The sequence below is a fragment of the Pleurodeles waltl genome, chromosome 1_2, assembly GCF_031143425.1.
Source record: "Pleurodeles waltl isolate 20211129_DDA chromosome 1_2, aPleWal1.hap1.20221129, whole genome shotgun sequence".
NCBI lineage: Eukaryota > Metazoa > Chordata > Amphibia > Caudata > Salamandridae > Pleurodeles > Pleurodeles waltl.
In genome coordinates this window covers 1,150,866,094-1,150,890,697 of record NC_090437.1, presented here as the reverse complement: position 1 = coordinate 1,150,890,697, position 24,604 = coordinate 1,150,866,094, and the positions used below count along the sequence as shown (strand labels likewise).

Here is a 24,604-nt window from a genome sequence, read left to right as displayed (position 1 = left end):
TCCACTACGTGAGCTGCTGTGTACCACCTCCGTCAGAAATCATGCACGCCCCAGCCGTCTCACCAAAGGAGCTGGATAAGCTGGTGTCTGAGGTCCTACCCCTGTACAGACATATCTATGGTGCACCAGAGGAGCAGGTAAGTGCCTCATGTGCACATATTTTCTCTGTATTTCACCATATATTCACTCCACACAGGCTAGAGTGTGCCCATGTGTGGCAGTATGTAAACACAAGGCCCAGTAGGAGCAATCAGTGTGCCTCAACGGGCGAGTCAATGTGCAGCTATTTGTGTCCAGTGCCAAATACTGTGTTCTAAAATATTGTGGTGTGTGTGGATTCAGTGTTCCCTAATCCACAGTGTGTTGGAAGCACTTAACTAGATGAGCTGACATTACTGTCATCCCCAGACATCTCTTACCTCATGAATGTTGTCAATGTGAGACCACACAACATGAGCTGTGTATGCCTTTTGTATGTGTCAGTTGTGTGTAAAGTGAGACATGTGTATGCTGCCACAGAGATTTCAAACCACATCTACTCTTGCATAACTGTTTATTGGAAGGCATAACCTGACTCACTCTGCCCTTCATCTTGGCACACACACACACCACATGCCAAGTTGCAGTTGGCTATATGATGTACTGTCATGCACGGAAGTGATGGATTGGATTATCGTGTAGTTTCTGTCTGCTCAGCCTGCAGAGACCAGGACCTGCCAAATGTATGTCACAGTATGGGTTCAAGTCTAAACTGGTGTAAAACCATGTTTGGTATGCAACTGTGGCACTGTCCCCACTCCCTGTATCTCAGATGATCCTGTTATGAGGCCAAATCTTGCCTTTGGGCTTATATGCAGCTTGCTGAGGCTCTTTCCTCTGATAACACTGTAATTTCTTTTAGGGTGAGTTAAAGATCTGTGACTAATGTGCACTTGGCATCATTGTCAACATGTATCTCTGACACCTGACAGGTCCCTTTATCCCACAGCCCTGTTGTCACCTTTATACAGTTCACATATATCCTGTACAGGCTCATGGCATCTCTGACGTTTCAAAGGTGCAAACAGTGTGTTGTTTCCTGGGAGCCTGTTAGAAATGGGGTTTTTGGTTGGCAGTCAGGTTACCCCCTGTCCAAGCAAGGACCCTGACTCTAGTCAGGGTAAGTCACACACAATCCAAATTATCCTGTGCCCACCCTCTGGTAGCTTGGCACTGAGCAGTCAGGTTTAACTTAGAAGGCATTGTGTAAAGTATTAACACAGTATAAACACCACAAAAATACACAGCAAAGGTTTAGAAAAATATCGAATATTTATCTGGATAAAATAAGGTCAAAATGTACACGTTGAAATATTACTTTAGAAAATAATAAAGAGTCTTAAGTTCTTAAAAGCAATTAGTGTCTCTTGCAAGCACAAAGTACCTGATTTGCGTCTAAATTATCCACAAGGGACCGCAGAGGAAGAGATGCGTGGAAAATGGGGAGGTGTGCGTCGAATCCTCCGGGTGCACACAGACGATGCGTCGATATTTTTCATGCAGCCAGGGCCTTGCGTCGATTTCTGGTGCATGGACTTGGATCCTCTTCGGGTTGTGGGGTATTTGGTTGCACCGGGGACGATGCAGAGAAATCCTGGGCTGCAGACGAAGTCACAGGAGCTGCATCGATCCGGGGAAATTTCTGTTGCACAACAGGCTCTGCATCGATTCTTCTTGCAGGAAGTCGGGCAGCATCGTTCTGGCTCGGCTAAGCATCGATCCTGTGAGCCATTCGTTGAAGTTCCATTTGCAACGCTGGTGCTGCGTCGATCTCCACTCAGGGAGCTGGGCTGCATCATTACGGTTCGAAGTGCGGTGATTTTTTCACCATGATGCAGGCTGTGTGTCGTTTATGACAGGCTGTGTCTCAAAATTTCACCGCACAAGAACTTCTTTGAAGAGATAAAGGGGGTGATTCTAACCCTGCCGGTCGGTGTTAAAGCGGCGGCCAACCCGCCAACAGGCTGGTGGTAAAAAATATGGGATTCTGACCCTGGCGGGAACCGCCAACACAGACAGCCACTTTAACACTCCGACCGCCACGGCGGTACAAACAAACAGCGCGGCGGTCACTGCCAACAGCCAGGCGGCAGCCAATGTACCGCCCACACTATTCCAACTCACCAATCCGCCACCTTTTCCAGGGCGGGAGCACCGCCGATAAAAACACGGCGGAAACAGACTACGGACGGGAAAACGCTCACCACTACGCACTCCAGGAGGAAGGAGGACAGCATGGAACCCGAATTAAACATCCTACCTGCTCTCGTCTACCTTCTCATCTACCACGAGTACGAAGTCCGGCGCAGACGACAACGGTGAGTACTGCACCTACGACACACGGGAGGGGGAGGACGAAAGGTTACGGGCACACACATATGCGACCCCCCCCCCCAACTATGTACACACCAATGCAGAGCAACAAGTCACAGTTACACCACCCAAACACCCCTGAAAAATGCTAGGACATAATCAAATTTGGAATAAATATTTATGTACCAAAAAGCTCCAGAAAATTATCGTACAACTATGAAAGATATTCACAACAAAACTAATGACATACACATCAGTGTATAACTGAAGTAACAAGTCCTGCACATCCTACGAAATCATCATGTCCGTGGGCCAAAGTTTTGAGAAATAAGGGCAAAGCCCACACAGGAGACCTGAGTCCTTTGGAGAGAACACTGCAGGGGCATCAGATGTAAAAACTACAGGCACCTCAGGGGGAAGAGAAGGGGGGGGCACCACAGCCACATGAGTCCACGACGCCAGATCCACGAGGAGCCACCATGCCCACTGTACCATCCTGGGGAGTGCAAAGCCACAGTCTCTTAATGTCTCTACAGTGGGTGGGCTGCCCACTGTACCATCCTGGGGAGTGCAAAGCCACAGTCTCTCAATGTCTCTACAGTGGGTGGGCTGCCCACTGGACCATCCTGGGGAGTGCAAAGCCACAGTCTCTCAATGTCTCTACAGTGGGTGGGCTGCCCACTGGACCATCCTGGGGAGTGCAAAGCCACAGTCTCTCAATGTCTCTACAGTGGGTGGGCTGCCCACTGTACCATCCTGGGGAGTGCAAAGCCACAGTCTCTCAATGTCTCTACAGTGGGTGGGCTGCCCACTGGACCATCCTGGGGAGTGCAAAGCCACAGTCCATCAGGTGGATGACAGTCTCCACTGGTCAAGGAGGAGGCATGGTGGGCACAGTGAACCATAAACAGTGATTGAGACAGCGGTGCCCAGCGGAGCGGTGCTTCAGAAGAAGGGCCCAGCGGAGCGGTGCTTGAGACAGCGGTGCCCAGCGGAGCGGTGCTTGAGACGGCGGTGCCCAGCGGAGCGGTGCTTGAGATGAAGGGCCCAGCGGAGCGGTGCTTGAGACGGCGGTGCCCAGCGGAGCGGTGCTTGAGAAGAAGGGCCCAGCGGAGAGGTGGCGAGACAGCGGTGCCCAGCGGAGCGGTGCTTGAGATGAAGGGCCCAGCGGAGCGGTGCTTGAGACGGCGGTGCCCAGCGGAGCGGTGCTTGAGAAGAAGGGCCCAGCGGAGAGGTGGAGAGACAGCGGTGCCCAGCGGAGCGGTGCTTGAGAAGAAGGGCCCAGCGGAGCGGTGCTTGAGACGGCGGTGCCCTGCGGAGCGGTGCATGACAGGAAGGGCCCAGCGGAGCGGTGCTTGAGATGAAGGGCCCAGCGGAGCGGTGCTTGAGAAGAAGGGCCCAGCGGAGCGGTACTTGAGACGGCGGTGCCCAGCGGAGCGGTGCATGACAGGAAGGGCCCAGCGGAGCGGTGCTTGAGATGAAGGGCCCAGCGGAGCGGTGCTTGAGAAGAAGGGCCCAGCGGAGCGGTGCTTGAGACGGCGGTGCCCAGCGGAGCGGTGCATGACAGGAAGGGCCCAGCGGAGCGGTGCTTGAGATGAAGGTTCCCAGCGGAGCGGTGCTTGAGAAGAAGGGCCCAGCGGAGCGGTGCTTGAGACGGCGGTGCCCAGCGGAGCGGTGCATGACAGGAAGGGCCCAGCGGAGCGGTGCTTGAGATGAAGGGCCCAGCGGAGCGGTGCTTGAGATGAAGGGCCCAGCGGAGCGGTGCTTGAGACGGCGGTGCCCAGCGGAGCGGTGCATGACAGGAAGGGCCCAGCGGAGCGGTGCTTGAGATGAAGGGCCCAGCGGAGCGGTGCTTGAGAAGAAGGGCCCAGTGGAGCGGTGCGTGAGACGGCGGTGCCCAGTGGAGCGGTGCATGACAGGAAGGGCCCAGCGGAGCGGTGCTTGAGATGAAGGGCCCAGCGGAGCGGTGCTTGAGATGAAGGGCCCAGCGGAGCGGTGCTTGAGACGGCGGTGCCCAGCGGAGCGGTGCTTGAGAAGAAGGGCCCAGCGGAGAGGTGGAGAGACAGCGGTGCCCAGCGGAGCAGTGCTTGAGATGAAGGGCCCAGCGGAGCGGTGCTTGAGACGGCGGGGCCCTGTTCAGCGGTGCTCTTCTGCACCGCGGGCCCTGTTCAGCGGTGCCTATCTCCACGGCGGGGCCCTGTTCAGCGGTGCTCTTCTGCACCGCGGGCCCGGTTCAGCGGTGCTCATCCAGCAGGTCAAGGGAGCCAGACCTGGCCTGGACTCCCGGCTCAGTCGCCCTCGGACCGTGACGTTTCTGGACCCTTCGGGGACGGACTCCTGGCCTCCTTAGTGTCCTCCTTCCCAGCTGGGATGTGGCATGTGGGGTCCACCTTCTCCGCGCTCCTGCTGCCCTTCCGCTCCTTTGATGGGGCTCTCGGGCCCTTGCCTCCCCTAGATGGTGTGGGTGGTGAAGTGGCCGCACATTGCTCCTTGGGGGCAGCCCTGTCGGTCCTCGCACGGCGGCCCTTGTTTTTGCGGGTCCTCTTGCCGGGGGGGGGCTGGACATGTCCTTGCTGCTGATGGATGTGTCACTGCTGGCAAAGGGTGGGCTCCAGAAACCATGCACAACAGTGACACCCGAAGCTGGGCTGGTGGTGGCTGCGGTGCTCTTGGGACTCTTTGAAGATGGATGGGGGAGCTCATCGGGGGGAAAGAGGTCAAGGTTAGCCAGGAAAAGTTTTTGAGGGCCAAGGTAAAAGGTAGGAGAAGTGGAGATGGAAGTGGAGGTAGAGGAGGTGGTTGTAGGAGAGTCAGGTGTGCTGTCATTGGGTGAAGGTGCTGGTGCTGTAGGCTGTCGTGAGGTGGATGGCTGTTGGGTGGGTGGCTGCCTGCGTTTGTGTGTCTTGGAAAAGGGGGTGACAGACACAGTGGGAGAGGACACAGGGGACGTGTAAATGGCAGTGGGGGTGGTGACTGCACGAGTGTGGACTGTACTGGAGGGTGAGGTGGTGATGGAAGCACTGGCTGATGTTGGGGTGCATGCAGGTGTCAGTGTAGACGTCACAGGGAGGGAGGAGGGAGACGAGGAGGAGGGGGACACAGGGGTGGCAGTGGCTGTTGGCATGTCTGCATCTGGGTGTTGCTTGGGTGAGTGTTTGTGGGATCTGTGGTGCTTGTGTTTGGATGAGCTGCTCTTGGGTGTTGAGGTGTGTGCAGGCTGGTCTGATGGTGTGGATGGGATAGGCTGAGGGACAGGAGACAGAGAAAGGCTGGAGGCAGTAAGAAGAGGGAGGCTGGAAACAGGGACAATGGCTGCCGTCAGTGCTGAGGCCAGAGCAGTGAACGCTCGTTGATGGGCAGCCTGACCCGAATGAATGCCCTCCAGGTACGCATTGCTCTGTTGCACCTCCCTTTGCACACCCTGGATGGCATTCAAAAGGGTCGTCTGCCCAACAATGAGCGTCCTTACCAGGTCAATGAGCTCCGCACTGAGGGCAGCAGGGGCAACAGGGGCAGGGGCTGAGGTGCCTGGGGCGAAGGAGACGCGCGCCTTCCTGGGCGAACCGGCATGGAGCGAAGACTGAGGGGCTGCTGGGAGGGCGGGGCTGGTGCGCTGGGTGGCGGCTGTACCTGTAGAGGCGGGGGCACGGATGTTGCCGCCACCGCTAGGGAGCTCCCGTCCGAGGATGTGTCGCTTTCGCTGCTCTCACCAGCGGTCCCCGTCGTGGTGCTCCCCTCGCCCTCCGGATCACTGGTGCCCTCGGTGTCTGTTCCTGGGCCCACCAGGGCCTTGTGTCCTGCAGCTCCCTCGTGCTCCGATGCCAAATCTCCTCCGCCTGATGATGCTAATGCACACATGCACAAGAAGATGAAGAGAAAGGGTGGGGGGAGAAAAAAGAAGACCAGGTTGAGTGCATGCAATGTCAACACCGTTGGCGGAGAGGACAGACACAGGAGCCTAATGCACTAAGCCGCGCATTCGGGGTACACTACTCAGTACTACTGACTAGGACAACAGGCCAAGAGACGTCAAACGCGCACATGGGAGATGCTGGACCTTCAATGGCTGTACTTGTCACCCTACCGAGGTGGGGGCCGGGGGCACAGGGCCATGCCTAAGGGAGAGGACTACACTACAGAAAGCGCCCTGGCCTAATGTCACCCACAGCCCTCCTCCCCCACCCAGACGCCTCCACTGCGCAGAAAGATAGGAGAATGTGCTGATACTCACCCCCTTGTGTCTGCTGTGATGTCTTAAAGCACCCATCCAATTCTGGGTAAGCCACCGCCAGGATCCGGGACATCAGGGGGGTCATGGTGCGACTGGCACCCCTCCTAGGTTGGGAGGCCATCCCCAGCAGTGTTTCTGAGGTCTTCCTTGTTCCGCGGCGGATGTCCTCCCACCTCTTGCGGCAGTGGGTGCCCCGTCTGTTGTGGACCCCCAAGTTCCGGACTTCCTTGGCGATGGCACGCCAAATCTCGATCTTCTGATGGGCGCTGACCTATTTGACATGTACAGGGTGGAAAGGAGGAATTCATCAATGACCTGCATGTTAGATGTGATTGGCCCCCCCACCAACTTTGCCATATGGCACATGCTCTCATGTGTCGGGCGTTGCACTCCTCATTCGCCCCCCACCCCACCAACTTACATCCACCCCAATCCACACAGGCATAGCCCATTCCATGTGCACCCGGTGTACTCACTTGTTGGTCTGGAGGACCGTAGAGTACTGCATACTGGGGGAGGACCCCATCCACAAGCTTCTCCAACTCTTCAGACGTGAAGGCAGGGGCCCTTTACCCAGTCGCAGCAGCCATTGTATCTTCCAGACCGAGGTCACAGCAGCACTTGCAGTATAGGTCCTCTCCTGTGGATGATCAGGTCTCGAGTGATTAAGCAGATAGAAAATGGCGGTCACGCCCGCGGCGGTGCGTACCGCGGCGGTGCGTACCGCGACCGCCGGCGCACTTCGTCATTGGCTCCTGAAACCCATAGGCTTCAATGTTAACCAATGCGGCTTTGCGCCGTGGTCTTCGACCGCCTACCGCCACGGTGTGCCCCGCCAGCGCATTGACCTCACATCCCATTGTCCCACTTCACAGGTCAGGCAGCCGCCATTTCAAGGGCCTACATGGCTTAATTTTGAATGCGACACACAGGCCTAGGCCTTGCATTGCCACACATACACGCCTTTCAACCCATTGCCATTCTTTAACTGTGCAAGCTGTCTGTACGTACCTGTGGTTTGGCTGACTCTGTGCTCCATGTTTTCCTTCCTAGGCACCGTCCGCTGGGACTTGCGATGAGAAGGAGGAATCCTTGCGTGTACCGACCGCTGGTGGACCTATCGACAATGGAAGAACGCCACATCATACTACGATACCGACTTGACCGAGCCACTATCCATGAACTGTGTGCCCAGCTGGAGCCAGCCCTGATGTCCCCGATCCGCCAACCCACAGGGATTCCCCCTCTGGTGCAGGTTTTGTCAGTCCTCCATTTTTTGGCAAGTGGGTCATTCCAGACCACAGTGGCCATGTCATCTGGAATGTCTCAGCCTATGTTTTCAAAGATTTTGAGTAGAGTGTTGTCTGCCCTGATGAAACTCATGCGGAGCTACATCATTTTCCCAGAGGAGGGTGACTTGCCTACAGTGAAGGGTGATTTCTATGCCCTTGGACATATCCCCAACATCATTGGTGCCATTGATGGGACCCATGTGGCTTTGGTACCCCCAAAAGACGATGAGCAGGTGTACCGAAACAGAAAAAGTTATCATTCGATGAATGTCCAGGTGGTCTGTTTGGCTGACCAGTACATCTCCCATGTAAATGCCAAGTTCCCAGGGTCAGTGCATGACGCGTATGTGATGCGAAATAGCAGCATCCCCTATGTGATGGAGCAGCTACAGAGACAACGTGTGTGGCTAATAGGTGACTCTGGTTACCCCAACCTGCCTGGGCTACTGACCCCAGTAAGGAATCCCCGGACCAGGGCAGAGGAACGGTACAATGAGGCCCATGGGCGAACTAGGAGGATCATCGAAAGGACCTTTGGCCTCCTGAAGGCCAGGTTTAGGTGCCTGCATATGACTGGGGGATCCCTGATGTACTCACCAAAGAAGGTGTGCCACATCATCGTGGCCTGCTGTATGCTTCACAATCTGGCATTGCGACGTCAGGTCCCTTTCCTGCAGGAGGATGGTGCAGATGGTGGTGTTGAAGTAGCTGTGGAGCCTGCGGAGAGTGAAGAGGAGGAAGACTCAGAGGACGACACAGACAACAGGGACAGAGTAATAGCACAGTATTTCCAGTAGCACACAGGTAATGATCACCCATGCCATTTTACATTTCCTGAAAGCCTCCTGCATCTCAACTTTGTCGGTTTCCCCCCAGACCTATGGACATGGTGTTTGAATTTCCGTTCCCTTTTCTGTGCTGTATGAGCCACTGCGTGACCTCGGCTTGGTTGGCCCATGGACTAATGCTAAGTTACCTCGGTATGTGTAATTCACAATGTTCACAATACGTAATTCATATGTAATGTGTCATACATTTGTAAATAAGACAGCCTGAGTCCTGCTTGATTTCTGTGCAATGTGTGATTTATTATTAGTGCATAGATATTGGTACATGATGGTGAAACAGTGATGGGTGGGGGTGGAGTAATGTCCATGGCGGAGTCCAGTTCTCAGTCTCACAGGTGCATTGTCCATACGCCTGTGGCAGGATGGAGCAGGGGCAGTTCAAGGTTTGACAGGGTGGCCATGTGGGACAGTGGGAGGACTTCAGGGGGTATGTGATGCTGGCGGGGGACTTGACATCCTACTCTGTCGTTTTTTTTTTATCTCAGGCTCCTTTTGCGGGGCGGTTGTTGTTCAGCAGGAGGTGGGGTTCTGGGGGCTGTTGTTGTGGTGGGGCCTCCTGTCCACTAGCGCCGGCGGAGGTGGTAGGCTGTTCCTGTTCCTGGGTAGTGACAGGGGCCCTGTGTGATGCCACATGGTCCCGAAACGTGTCCTCTATGCGGTTCAGGGCCTGGACTATGCTCCCATAGCGGTTGAGATGTTGGTTAGTTGGTCGCTGAACCCCATGTAGCGTTGCTCCTGCTGTGCCTGGATCTCCTGGAACCTGGCCAGTACCGTCGCCATCGTCTCTTGTGAGTGGTGGTAGGCAGCCATGATGGTGGTGAGGGCCTCTTGGAGAGTGGGTTCCCTGGGCCTCTCCTCCCCCCCCTGTCGCACAGCAGCCCTCCGAGTTGCCCTGTTTCCCTGGGCCTCTGTCCCCTGGACGGTGTGCCCACTCCCACTGCCCCCAGGTCCCTGTTGTTGTTGGGTTACCCTGGGGGCCCTGTAGTGGTAGACACACCGCTGCTTGACCTGTCCTAGAGACAGAGGCATGGGCCCGCTGGGTGGGAGCTGTGCGGTTGTTCCCAGAGGGGGTTGGGTCTGCAGTGGCCTGTGTCTGGGTGAGGGGAACCGACTGCCCAGAGGTCCCCGATGGTCCGGGCTGGTCGTCAGGTTCCAGGTCGACAGAGCTGCTGTCATCACTAGTGACCTGTTCCGGGGGTGGGATGGACATTTCTGGTCCCTCCTGACCGGTGTGTTGTCGTTCGGGTCCTGCATGGGGTAAGAGGGTATGGTTATTGTTTCTGTGTGTGCATTAGCTTGCGTTTTATAGGTGCCCTTGTCCCCCAGTGCTGGCATTCCCTTGGGGGAGGTGTTGTGAGGGTGTTTTGTGGGGGGAGGTGATGGGTATGTGCAGTGGTCATGCTTAGGTGATGGGTGTCCATAGTTTGGGGGTGGAATGCAGGGGTTGGTGTTGGGTGGGTTGTGCTGGGGAGACATTCTCAGGGAGGATGTGTGCTGGGGGGTTGGGGGTGAGGGTGGGGGTTAGCATGCTGGGGGTGGGGTGAAGTGGTTGGCCTTGTACTTACCAGAGTCCATTCCTCCGTGTACTCCAGCGAGGCCATCAGGATGCAGGATGTTGAGTACCTCCTGCTCCCATGTTGTGAATTCGGGTGGAGTGGGTGGGGGTCCCCCACCTGTCTTCTGCACTGCGATGTTGTGTCGCGAGACCATCGAGCGCACCTTCCCCCGTAGGTCGTTCCATCGTTTGCGGATGTCCTCTCTATTTCTGGGATGCTGTCCCACCGCGTTGACCCTGTCCACAATCCGCTGCCAGAGCTCCGCCTTCCTCGCTATGGTGGTGTGCTGGACCTGTGAGCCGAAGAGCTGGGGTTCCACTCTTATGATCTCCTCCACCATGACCCGGAGTTCTTGGTCCGAAAAGCGTGGGTGCCTTTGTTGTGCCATGGGGTGAAGTGTATGAGGTGTGGGGTGGTGTATGTGATGATGTGTGTGTTGGTGTGTGGTGCTTTGTGCTTCTATGTGGTGTGTGTGATGTTGCGGTGTGCCTCTGTGTGTCTGGCTATCTATTCTCTGATGTGTGTCTCTCTCTCCTTCGTCTCTGGTTTTTGTTGGTAGGGGTTTGTGGGTGATGTGGGTGTGTGTTTTATATGGTATTGGATGTGTGGGAGTGGTGTGTGTATGGGTTTCAGGTGTGTGCCTTTCAAATTGTCCAATGTGGTAGGGGTTTGTAAAGGTGTGTGTATTTTGACTGCGGCGGGGTCTACCGCCAATGGAATACCGCGGTTGAATGACCGCCGCGTGGATTTGCGGGTCATAATGGGATGGGCGTTTTTCTGTTGGCGTGGCGGTGGAGGTTTGGTCTTCTCCAGTTTACCGCTGGCCGCTGATGTGGCGGACTGCAGTGGAGGGCGGATTTTCGGAGGTTTTGCAGTTGTGGGTCAGAATGTCCGTGGCGGCTGACCGCGGCGGTATTGTGGCGGCCTTCTGACCGGCGGTAAGCGGCTTTTACCGCCGAGGTCAGAATGACCCCCGAAGTCTTTTTTGCCCTGAGACTTCAGAAAACAGGAGGCAAACTCAATCCAAGCCCTTGGAGAGCACTTCTCAGCAGAGGCAGAGGGCAGCAAGGCAACAGCAGGGCAGCTGTCCTTTGCAGAAAAGCACTCAGGTGAGTCCTTTGGGCAGCCAGGCAGTTCTTCTTGACAGGTTGCAAGTTCAGGTCAGAAGTGTCTGAGTTGGTAGGGTAGGGGCCCTGTTTAAATACCCAAATGTGCCTTTGAAGTGGGGGAGGCTTCAAAGAGTGGCCTAGAAGTGCACAAGGTCCCCTTTCATTTCCATCCTGTCTGCCAGGGTCCCAGTAGGGGGTTGGCAGTCCATTGTGTGAGGGCAGGCCACTGTCCTTTGACATGTAAGTGTCAGGCCCTCCATCCTCCCAGCCCAGGAAGACCCATTCAGTATGCAGATGTGTGCAGGTGTGACTGAGAATCCCGTGTTTGGGTTTGTCTGAGTGAAATGTACAAGGGAGCTGTCAACTAACCCAGCCAGACGTGGATTGTAAGGCACAGAAGGTTTTAAGTGCAGAGAAATGCTCACTTTCTAAAAGTGGCATTTCTAAAATAGTAATATTGAATCCAACTTCACCAGTCAGCAGGATTTTGTATTCCCATTCTGCCAATACTAAAAATGACCTTGTTACTCCTTTCAGATCAGAATCTACCGCTCAAACAGTATATGAGGGTATCCCTAATGTTAGCCTATGAAAGGAGCAGGCCTCACAGGAGTTTTACCATACCAGGACATATAAACTACACAGGTACATGTCCTGCCTTTTACCTACATAGCACTCTGCCCTATGGGTCACCTAGGACCTACTTTAGGGGTGACTTATATGTAGAAAAAGGGTAGTTTAAGGCTTGACAAATACCTTTAAATGCCAAGTCGAAGAGGCAGTGAAACTTCACACACAGGCCTTGCAGTGGCAGGCCTGAGACATGGTTAAGGGCTACTTATGTGGGTGGCACAACCAGTGCTACAGGCCCACTAGTAGTATTTAATTTACAGGCCATTGGCACATGTAGTGCAAATTGCTAGAGACTCACAAGTAAATTAAATATGCCAATTGGGTATGAGCCAATGTCACCATGTTTTAGGGAGAGAGCATAGTCACTTTAGCACTGATTAGCAGTGGGAAACTGTGCAGAATCCTAAAGCCAGCAAAAATTAGGTCTGAAAAAGAGAAGGAGGAAGGTAAAAAGTTTGGGGGTGACTCTGCAGAAAGGCCATTTCCAACATAGCCCATGATATGCGACTCTGTAGTCTGCTAACATTGCAGTAAATGTACAATGCATGCCTATGTAGTTCTTATTGCAAGCTATGTAATATGGACACATATGTCCAAAGTGTGTTCTGTGCTGACTATATTACACACAGAATCCCACCTCCTGAAGTGGCATGAGTCTGCATTTGTGTTTGCACGTGTCCACAAATGGACAGCCTAGAGTCTTTCTGTCCCCACCATGCCAGTCCCTTCATTGTTACCTATGTATAATGTTAGAGTTTGCACCCTGACAGTAGCCTTTAGGGACTGTATGCAGAGGATCATTCTCACAGAGTGTAAGTGTTTTGATGCATACTTGCTTGAGGAGTCTAATTTTCAGAAGGCACAGAAGTGTGATGTGTCTCACAGTTTCTCAGATCTCAGTCATATTCCTAGATCATATCCCACAAGATGTCAGTTGAGCTACCTAGTCAGTGCAGGGTCTGAGCAGGGTGGTGGGTTGGTCTGCAGATTGGGAAGTGTTTGTAGTCATGTCCCTGTACTCAAGGGCTAGTAAATGCCACACTTGGGCAATAAAGGCAAAACAGAATGTTCTTAGCTTGGTGAACTGGCATGTATGTGACTCAGCCATTTTGGATGAGACTTGTGAACATAATTTATTTTCTTGTCTATTGCATCCATGCAGGTCAACGCCCATCACAAGAAAGGGATATTGAGAGCCATTGCCAAGAAGGTGCAGACCCTGTGGGATGACAACCGGCAGAGTGCCCACTTTCCAAGAGGTAGGAGAACCTAAGACGCTGGGCCCAGAAGATCACTGAGGTCCAGCTGGGGCTGTCATCCTAATGTGGGCGTGGTGCCCAATGGACCATGACCCCCCTAATGGGCAGCATTCTGGCTGTGGCCTACCTGGAGATTGATGTTTGTATTTCCTCATATGCGTGCATGGCAAACAGTATATGGGATTGTAGATTAACAATGGGGGTATATTTCCTGTTGTGCCTCAGACAAGAATGTGTTACCATTGTATATTGTCTGACAGATACCTTCATGCACATAATATGTCATTTGGCATGTAGAACTGCAGTAGCAATGAGGAACATGACAGGTAGGCCCATAGAGTGGAAACACTTTGTGTTCATCTGTGCTCTTGATGTTCGATCATGTGGAAAACTGCACTGCACATGTGTAATTGTTGAGGATCGGGCCCTGATTATTAGCATGCATGAGAGAGTGATTTACAGTAATGTTGACATGACCTGTGTTTGGGTACAGGTGGATATTGATGTTGCTTCTCATTGGGCAACAGGTTGAAGGCCTTCTATTAGTCCTTGCAAGTCCCATGTCACTCCAACATGCAAAGGACAGATGGCTTCTACAGAAATACTCAGAGTTTATAATTGTAGTGGGTGTCAGACATTAGTGGAGACTATCCTGGGATTTGCTGATTCATTGTTTTGTGTGTTCTAGGGACATCTCTCCCTGACGTATTGAACCTAATGCCAATAGTGTTTCTTCCAATGCCACATGAGATGCCTAACTGAGTAACATTGATCCTACTTAATTGACTCTATTGGGAGTGATGTATCTTGGTGAAGTGTACATAGTTGATATGTTTCATATGTGACATGGGTATTTCCGTTCCACCTAGCACTTTTGTAAGCAACAGAGCAGGATTTCATTTCTCACTGTTGGATCATCGTGTATGTGCAAAATAGATGTGTGCATGACCTTGTGTGGGATATGTGGTAACAGATTTTACAATGAGATGACATAGTTTGCCATTAGCTAACTGAGGTCTGCATCATGTGGGACAGCTTTGAGGATGTAGAGGTTTCCTAAATCCTGTATGGATATTGTGGTCAGCCATGCTATTGTAGTTGTCTGAGATCCTGATTTTACAATGGGTAGCTTAAGTAAGTCCAGATGGCATGTATGCATATGTTACGGCACATGTATGTGCCACTAAGGTGCAAGTTATTTCTGGGGACTACTTAACAAAATGGTAATGTTTGTGAATCAGAGTTGTCGCTCAAGTTTTATCATGGACATGTGATGACCTCCTTCCTCTTTGTCCTTGCAGCATCAGCACCGGCCAGCGGAGGAGACAAGTCAGAGCCAAGTGGGGAAGCATCTAGCCACGGGACCTTGGGTCAACACACAACCGACACAGAGGGATCCAGTGGCTGCAAGGGGATTTCCACAGGGAAGACCAGAACATCCTCTCCATCATTGGATTCCTCCTCCAGTGGCCACTCACTAGTGGTTTAGGACCCATCAGGGCATCCCTCTGTACCATCTCTGTCCACCACCCCCTGTTCTATCACCGCCTTACCTGTTGCTCCCCACCCAGTTGGCCATGTCCACTCACCTAAGAGGTTGGGGGTCTCCTTCGCCGTAGGCACCTCCGCCCCAGCCCCTGTTATCCCTGTTGCCCTCAGTGAGGAGGCTATTGGCATCCTGAGAAGTATTTTTGTGGGTCAGTCAGCCATTGTGAATGCCATCCAGGGATTGGCAAGTCAGCCACAACAGAAATGCATTTCTGGAAGGCATTCATGGTGCAGTATACAGCCTACAGAAAACTTTTTGGGCTCTGACCACATCACTGATGGCAGCCAGTCACCCAAGGCACACAGACACATCCAACTCAACACTCAAGAGTAGAACACACAAACACAAGCACCACAAAACACACCAGCACACACACAAACAACAGCTACCTATAGACATAACAACACTCATTACTTCCCTGGAGACTCCCATCGCCCCCAGCATCACAGACACAACATCAAGCATACCCACAGGCACAACACCAACAGTCAAAGACACACCCAGCTCTCCCATCAAACCTGCAGATACCACCCAGCAGCCTGCAGACATCTACCACAAGTACCACACCCACAGATACCACAACTACAGATCCACCACGTGCTGCCAACCTGAAGTCACCACCCCTACAGACACACACACATCCATCACTTCCACATCCCCCAATACCTCCACCTCCCATCTCCTTAAGACGTACAAACAACCACACTAACCCACACAACAGACAATCACCACACCAAAGCATATCTTGCATAAGCACACACCCACAACATCCACACCAACACAGCCACTCCCTCTACCTCTAAATCCTAACCTCTTCTGATCACCATTCCTGTGTGTCCCAAACCTTTTTTGTGAGAACTTGACCTTTGCCCTGTTTCCCCTCCCTCTGTTCCAGACTCAAAAGGACCCCACGCAGCTCCCAAGCCGTCCTTTTCACCTCAAAGGCCTCCCCTGCTCCTTCCCTGCAAATAGCCATACCTCTCCCCCTGAAGGAGATGCCCACAGCTCCGAATAAGAGGACTACCCCTCCTAAGCCCATGCCCAAACCCCCTCCAAATCTGTTCCTACTACCCTCCCAACCTGGATAATCCCTGAGGTGCCTGCCTGCCCCCCTACTTTGATCCACACGCTTCATGCAAACCTGTAGTACCAGGTACTGTATATGTTTTGTCGCATGCCCAGACCCTATCAGACTCAAACCCTCTACAACTAATTGATTTTGAGAAATCCTGTAACTCCGTTGAATGGTCTCCAGGGCACACAGCTGGACAACAGAATTGCTTTGTCTGTCCATGATATCCTCCTCTTCCTAGCGAAGCGGTCCATGTCTGAACTGCACGCACTAGATATCCTGATCACTCCTGGTCCCCATCCAGGATGGCCAGTCATCAGTAAATTGGCACACAACGCGATTTGCACTGTTGGCACGTAGATAGTGAAAAGTGCAACAGGGCTGGCTGGAGGGGCCTGCACTGCTCGTGGCATGTGCATGGGCAGTTCAGGTGCCCCGCAGGGGTCCCCCTGTGCCACCATGCACGCCATCTCCACCGAACTTTACATTGCTGGGCTACCGCCATGTAACCCCTGATGGAGAAGGGACTCATAATGCTGCAAACCGTGTTGCCTGGGTAGATTAGGTCTGCCAACACCCCCAGTCCCTCCAGTGGAGGAGAAATGGTGGTTCTGGGGGTCCGACCATGTCGCAACCTCCACGGTCGCAATGTGGCTGTTGGACTGCCACACTGGCGGCGGTGCGACTGTCCCCTGAAGCCCTTGCGGTCTTCAGACTGCTAGGGTCGTAATGAGGCCCAGAGTGTGTGTGTGTGCGTGTGTGCACGTGTGTGTGTGAGCGAGAAAGAGATAAAAAGTTGAAAGTATTATTTAGAACATGCAGAGCAAGACTAAGGGTTGGAAAGTGCGTCTGAACGTACAGATCATGACTACCTGTTGCATGTGACTGAGGATATGAACAGCGTATCTGGGCACATGCAAAACATGTCAGAGAGTTTGAAGAGTTTTTCATGTTGAATTGCGTGTGAGGTATAGCTCAGACAGTCAAGGCAAAGCTGAGCGCGTTTAAGGTCTGACTAAAGGTGCATTAGGCCTGAATGAGTGTGCTCGTGCATTTGATCAGGTTGTGCAGACTCTGTAAGTATGCACAGCCTGACTGATGTTGTACAGAGAAAAACAAAAATAATCTGGGATGCCTGCATTGTTCATAACCACTAGCACTCACTGTGGGCACACATTTTCACCATATTTTTTCTCATTGTACCAATAAGGTAGAAACCTGCCATACGGTAATCAGCCTTGTCATCTCTCCAAAAGATACAGTCCAGTTCCAAGTGGGAAACCACATTCCCCCTGAATGAGAACGTAAGCAACTCCAGAAGTTTTTTTGCCTTATTGAGTAAGAGAGAGACAATCAGAGACAGTTTGAGTTATCAATGGGTAATGGTAGTTGGCCCTGAGAACAGATCAATCTTTACAGGAGATTTCGGTGATCCAAGAGTCCAACGAATCATGAGAAATCTTTCAAGGAACTATTGGAGACAATCCTTCCCCACTGCCCTTCGCACAACAAAACTAAACTGTTCTTTTTCAATTTTTAGAACCATGCACAGATGGGCGGCCTCTGGAAGGCATAGTTCCATCTTTTTTTGTGATCCTCTGCAGGTCACTCTAAAAACACAATTAACAACGTGACCAATCTTCCTCAGTTTCTGTACTTGCCTCTTTCCAATATAGGCTTGCAAGTTTGTTTACTATGTTAAAGGGCGGGAGGCAGAGAGAGAATTTTTACTGCAAAAACGTTACAGTTTAACTAATGTTGATGGGGTGCCCGTGATATTCATGTGCATAACACATACACCTAATTCGTAACAATGGCAGGGGACAACAGAGAGTGAGGGAGAAACAGTGAGATACAGTGAGATAAAGAGATCTCCCCTTAACCCTGCACCCACGAAAGAGGACATTGTCAGGTTGCCACAGTATTATAACAGGTCTTCTTTTGCAATCTACTCTGAAAATACTAAAGATAATGCACAACCCGGACAGTCATGTGATGTTGTAAGCCCATAATCAGTGTGCAGTCATGCCAGACCTTTACTCAGGAGTTCCTTTTGATATTTTCCCTTGAGGGAACTGAATGAATATTCCATTTTCGCTTCAGATGCCAACCAGCAGAGTGGTGTTGATGCCAGTGCTGAGGACATGAGGAAGGGATCAATTTGGTGTTTTAGGGGAGTTGCACTACTTTATACTCGCTTGTCAGTGCTCCCAGAAATCACAAGATAGTAACACCACTGAAACGACGTTAGTGTAGCACAGTTAATCTCCTGGCCAAAGTGTACCATAAAGCTCCCATGATTCTTGTACTCAAGATGATTCCTTCTGTCAGTAGAAAAGAAAAGGTCATAACAAACCATAATTTATTATCTTTTATTTTAGGTTTGGATTGATCCATTCGGTATTCACAAATTTACTGCTGTGGGCTAGTGAAGTGTTTACTGAGTCAAAGCATCAGCTTTTGGAACACATGGATAGACTCATCACACTTGGTTTTGAAAATATAACACTCGGTAAGTTTGGCTGAAAATGGTTTGAATGCTATACCGTTGTTCAATATAATGTTTTTGTTTTAAAGAAAACGTATTTTAACTCATCGGAGTGAGGCAATGATGAGTTACTTTAATGGAGGGACATAATTTCCATTCTTCTTGCAAAACTACCATAATATATTCAGAGAAATTTCAGCATATTTGAATACTGTTTATTCACCTCACCTTGTGGCCCATGAGTATGGAAATAGAATAGGGTTCCATTTTGTCTCATTGTTTAAATTATATATAACCCTGCTTCGTGATTACCTGCATGAAGTAATTGTGAATGCTGGGAGCACTCAAGAGATATAAACTCTCTCAATCTTAGATCATCAGATGTTTAGAATGAACTGAACTGAATGACTGTAATGAACTCCAAAACAATAAAACGTATTAACAAAAATAAGTTGTAAATATCGTAACAACTACGTACGCCTATGTATTGTAGAACTATACCTTAACAGAGTTCTCAAAAGACAGAACAGGAAAATTTAGCATTTTTTTATCAACATGGTGGACCCAGTTCATTGAAGATCGTCCACTGGTGCAGGTTATCACGAAATCGTACATGCATTTATATGAATTAACTCGAATATGACCCGTCTCAAACACGGGTTTTCCCAAACTATTTTCTGCACTTTCAGCACCAGAAACACCACGGACCGTGAAGGTATAGGTTCAGACGTGCATTTAAGAATTGTTTGTCAATATGTGAAGTTATGACTTTGTGGTGTTCTTAGTGTTTGTGTTACCTATTCCTTTAGCAATCTCCAAGCTACACCTATTTCTACAGCACTAGGTTACACATAGTGTGGAAGTAGCTGTGATAATGGGTCCCGTCCTAGCTACTTTACCTCATTGGGGACTCATTTTAGGCCAATGAACCTTTTGACCCTGATTGGAGACACCTTAAGATGAGATAGCTATTTGGCATTTCAACCAATAGATCAATAACCACATCAATGTTTCCAATAACAAATCAATCAAATTAGTTAATGACATTAATAAGAATCGAAACACACCATGACCTTTCAGTCATGAATAATCACACTAAGTTAGTAAGATTTAGGATATGTATTCCCTATTTGTTACACTCTACTAACAAGTTTATTAGTCTCAATACCAGAAAACACATCCACAATGTTACAATATGGCAACTTGTATAAGACTTTATCAAAGCAAAGATCATGAACATTACGACAAAGCACGACGCCAACATGAATTAACTTTAGCAGAGTATCATTAGCGCAACATTCAACAAAGCATAGATTCAGTCATTTGTCTATTTGCACCCGTTATCAGTGAGCTCCGTAACTAACCTCGAATTAGCATCAGCATGTTGGGCTTCATGCAAAACAATTTAGTAACACAAATTTAGAAAACATCTAACTATGGACTCTATCAAAGAGCAGTTGGTACCTAGAACGGAAAGGCAAACAGACAACTACAATTTCATTGTCATATAGTTACCCTCCAAAATGGGTCAGCATACAGAGTCAGTCTTCGTCCTCAGGACATCAGTTGATTCGCCATCGTCCAGGATAAGCATCAAAGTCTCAGCAAGGTAGGGCAAAAGGGCCTTCCCTCATAAGGAGGAGAAGTAAGTAGTGGGTGAGGCAAGAAAAGTGAAGATGGTTCGAAGAATCAAACCGCAAAGTCTTAAGACAGAATGTCAGAGTAACAGCAAGAGTGTCCCTATAATGGCCGATTTCTCCTTGTGACATGTTGTTATATTGATTCTGGCTAACAAGCTTCTAATTTCCAATTGGGCAATATTTGGTGCATCATTATCTCTGTCCAATGATCCATCTATCACCTTACTAGAATTTTCACTTAAGTCAGTTCTCACGTAGTTTATTGGCTCCTGTAATTGACGTCTTCAACGGGTAGAATGTCAGGTAGGAAAAGTTACACTGGTCGCTTCAGTCAGTAGCTCCATTGTCTTGTCCCAGTGCAGGCGACCTTGCACCTGTTGCGAATTACACTGTTGCATTCAGCAAGAATGTCTCCTTGAGCAAGTCGGGTTTAATAAGAAAGAATTTACTACGGTTACACACACATCTCTAGCTCCTGGAAAAGTACAGTTACATGTCCTTCAGGAAGACAGCACATTGCACGTTAGAAAAATGCATTTAATATGAGACCAGGCAGCTAGGCCCGGACCCCTGCTAACTAAGGCCTAGTGATTAACTTAGCAAAACCTTAACATATAATTCTTAATACTAATATAAAATCATACATTAGTACATTATCAATTCATCATTAGTCAATTTCATTATTTATCGTATATATTGGTGGCCACTCCTCGTGGGCACATTTAAAATGCGTTCATTAGTAGCACATTAATACATTTTCTATGCAACTTCATGATACATTATTTTGCAAGCATTTCATGTTAATATTGATTATAAAAGCTACACTCCAGCAATCCCTCCTCTGATGACTCTTGTCATCACACAAATCCCTTTCTTTCACAATACATTCATTTTCTTATCTCTTTCATCTCTATTTCTTCCCCTGATTTTGCCTTTTCACATTTTGCTCTAAACAATTTTTCCCTTTTCTTCTCTTCCCTCCTCGCATTACGTTTTGCCAATTTTGCCTTAATTCATTTACTAATTTTGCATGATAACCATAGACCAAAGACAAAACAATCACTATTCGGTGTATTAATTTTCCCAAAATCCCATGTCAAATATTACTAAACCAGCTTTCCACTTTGGCAAGTCCCTTTCCAACCTTTTCCCAAACTCCTGGTTCCTTCAGTTCCTTCAAATCTGCGCTATCTCTTGTTAGGTTAGTAAGCATACTTCTAATCTCATTGCTTTTGTCGGGTATATATGCACAGCAGTGACGCTCATTAAGCATCTTACAGACTCCGCCATTTTTCGCTAAAAGAATTTCTAAAGCAAGCCTGTTTTGAAGAGTCATAGCCCTCTCCGCAGCAAGTTCAGTATCCATCAGGAGTATAGCTCCTGTAAAATTTGTCAGCATGTTATCCACAATAGTAGAGCAACTTTTGAATCTTTATGGAGTTCAAAATAACTCCCACTGAAGGACTTATTGCTCCAAATATGTCTCCTACTACACCAGCAGCAGTTTCTCTCTTTTGTCTAGTACGATGTAATTCAGACACTTTATGGAACTTCTTTAAGTCTTCTAGCTGATATATCTTTGGGAAAACTATCCCCAAATAACATTTCCCATACCATCCCTTTGGAAGACAGTAATAAGCATTACGTCCACAAATATAATAGACCCCCGTGATCGCTGGATCCTGTCCACTTACCATGAACGTCCACTTACTTTGAAACAAAAACACATGCTTACATTCACTCGTTCCCACAAACACATTATCATAATATGACTTCGGTCGCGTTATACAAAGCTTACCTACATGTAGTGCATCTAAAGCTAATTTCGCTTGTTCCCTAACCCCATTGTAACTACCACTATTAATAAAGGACCGTTGCTGCAAGCCTTTTTCTAATTTCCCCTTTAGAACCCTCCTTCTATCTTCAGTGTGATCTAAAAAGCTTTTCTCTACAGGTGTAAGCAAGCATGTCAAGTTATTGCGATGTGCATAAGAGGTACTAATTGTTACTCTAGCTTCAAAGAATCCTTTAATCAACTTTATAGCATAATATTTAGCTGCACTATTAAAATCTTCTATGATAGGCACATAAGAGAACAAAAGGTCATGATTAGAGTAAAAATATTGCACTTCTTCTTGGTAATAGAAACGTGTTAGTAGCAAACTACAGCTTATCCCATAGATTAGTGGCAAACTATGATAGGTGACTCCCTCTTGCACTTAAACAGGAATTTGTGTACACACACATAACAAGCTTTCGCATCCATAGTGCCAACAAACTCACTCAGCAAGCAATAGAAAACATTAGTAGACAGTTCTCTCTTTGTGTTAGTTTCCTCATGCAGATACTTCGTATCTTGCTCAAACCTCTCCCAAGGAGTTAGTGTAGCAGTCTCAAGAATTGTAGCATTGTTAGCTTCATTCTCATCCACCAATCGCATTTCCACAAACAAAGCTATTATGAATTTCACACATACGACACCCAAAGCAACACCCAGATATTTACAACGCCTACTTCCCTCAGTATCATCTCCCATGTTAGGCATGATCTGTAAAGAATCAGAAAGTAAAGTGCTACAAGTGTCAACAACCAACTGAGGATGGTGAAAAGCCTTTTTTTTCTCTTATTTTTTTTCTCAGCAAAACTAAGCAAAGTCTTTCTTCAGCAAATATTTACAGATTTCTCTTTCACTCCCAGGATCCTTGTCAATTCAGGTTAGCAGCATCTCACAATCGGTTTTAAAAGTCAATTCATGTTAACTGTGTCACATCTGGTAATTTATCAGTCTCTTTTCTCAGGTTTCAGTTTAACACAGTCTCTTTTCCTCGTGGTCAAACTCAGGTACCATAGTATTGACCTGGGACTTCTCGATCAAAACAGAAGGCCAAGAACTCTTGTTGCCACTCAGCTGATGTTGCATAAGCCCATTCAGGACGAGCGTATCTTCTGTTTGCTATTCCCTTTCTTTTCAACTTGAGGTCATCTTGCAACTCTCCTTCACTCTGGTCTTCTTTCCTTGTGGTATTGACCTCTTCCTCTATCGTTTCAACTACAACCACCTTTCCTTTTGCCACTTGCGATTCTGGCAACTTATCTCCTTTCAGTGTCTCTCTACTGCTTGGCTTTCCTTTTCGCAGCCCAATGCCCTCCTCTTGTTCTATGGTGTTTTCTCTTGCTGGACCTGCAACTGGCTCAGGAGGAGTCCGGGCACTCTGGCTTCCCTCTGCCTCAACTCCTTCGCCTTCTGGGTCTGTCAGGGGTTCAACTTCAAACCTGTATCCGTCTGCTTCTGGGAGAACCTCTCCTTGGGTCGGTCCTCCTGATGCCTCAGTTGAGATAGGCTCCCTGTCACCCCTCTGGATCTCGTTTACTGTTTGAGTGACCAAGCCGTTCCAACTTCCTTTTCTGTAACTGTTATTTTTGACAATTCAATTTCCTCATCAGTCGGGCACGTCACTTTCTTTGTGTGACTGGCATGGATCCAGTTTGGAATTCCCGCACACTTCACAGCAGTGGTAGTTGTCAGTATTACTTGATATGGGCCCTTCCAATGTGGCTCCAAACACGACTTTCTCATGTGTTTCTTGACAACAATCCAGTCACCAGCTTTCAGGTTGTGACCGGGATCATTTATCGGTGGCAATGCGGTGGCCTCCACCTGGTGAGAGAAAGAGCGGACCACGTCAGCCAGACCCTTGCAGTAGTCCAGCACCATATCATCCATGATATTCACAAGAGCATTTGCAGGTACTGCGGGTAATCTCATAGCTCGGCCCATGAGATTTTCATGAGGAGAAAATCCTGTTTTCTTGTTGGGTGTATTTCTCATTGACATTAGCACTAAGGGCAATGCATCAGGCCATTTCAAATTTGTAGCTGCGCACATTTTTACCATTCTCGACTTCAAGGTACCATTCATCTGCTCCACTAATCCTGATGCTTCAGGATGATAGCTACAATGCAACTTCTGCTCAATGTTCAATGCGGCACACAAGAGCTTAACCGCCTAATTGTTGAAGTGACTTCCTCTATCTGTTTCTAAAGAGATCGGAAACCCGAAACGTGGTATGAATTCCCTAAGCAGCAACTTCGCTACTGTGAGATTGTCATTCCTACGTGTAGGGTATGCTTCAATCCAGTGACTAAAGATATACACAATCACTAACACGTATCTCAAACCCCCACACACAGGCATCTCAATAAAATCCAATTGCATTCTGCTAAATGGACCTCCTGCTCTCCCAATGTGGCTCAGATTCACCACTGTCCCTTTCCCCGCATTCATCTGCTGACAGATGATGCATCTGTGACGAATCACTTCTGCGGCTTGTTTAAACTTTGGGTTGAACCAATCAATCTTGAACAACCTGATCATGGCATATCTCCCAATATATGCTTGACCATGGTAAAACCTTGCAAACTGTGACAAAAGACTGTTGGGCAAAACCCTTTTCCCCTCATCTGAGACCCACAGATCATCCGATCTTTGTACGCATTGCATCTTAAGCCAAGAGCGCTTCTCTTCTCTGCTGGCACGTCCCTGCAACAATTTCAGTTTCTCCAATGTGTCAACCA

The 24,604-nt window shown here is 49.2% G+C and overlaps 1 protein-coding gene across 1 annotated transcript in view; it reads left to right on the top strand.

Moving 5' to 3' along the window:
- LOC138248881 (proton channel OTOP1-like) overlaps positions 1-24,604 on the top strand; it is a 317,938-nt gene that overhangs the window by 249,205 nt on the left and 44,129 nt on the right. The window contains exon 5 of the mRNA XM_069202863.1: positions 18,283-18,413. Coding sequence (XP_069058964.1) covers positions 18,283-18,413 — 131 coding nt within the window. The remainder of the gene's footprint in view (positions 1-18,282; positions 18,414-24,604) is intronic.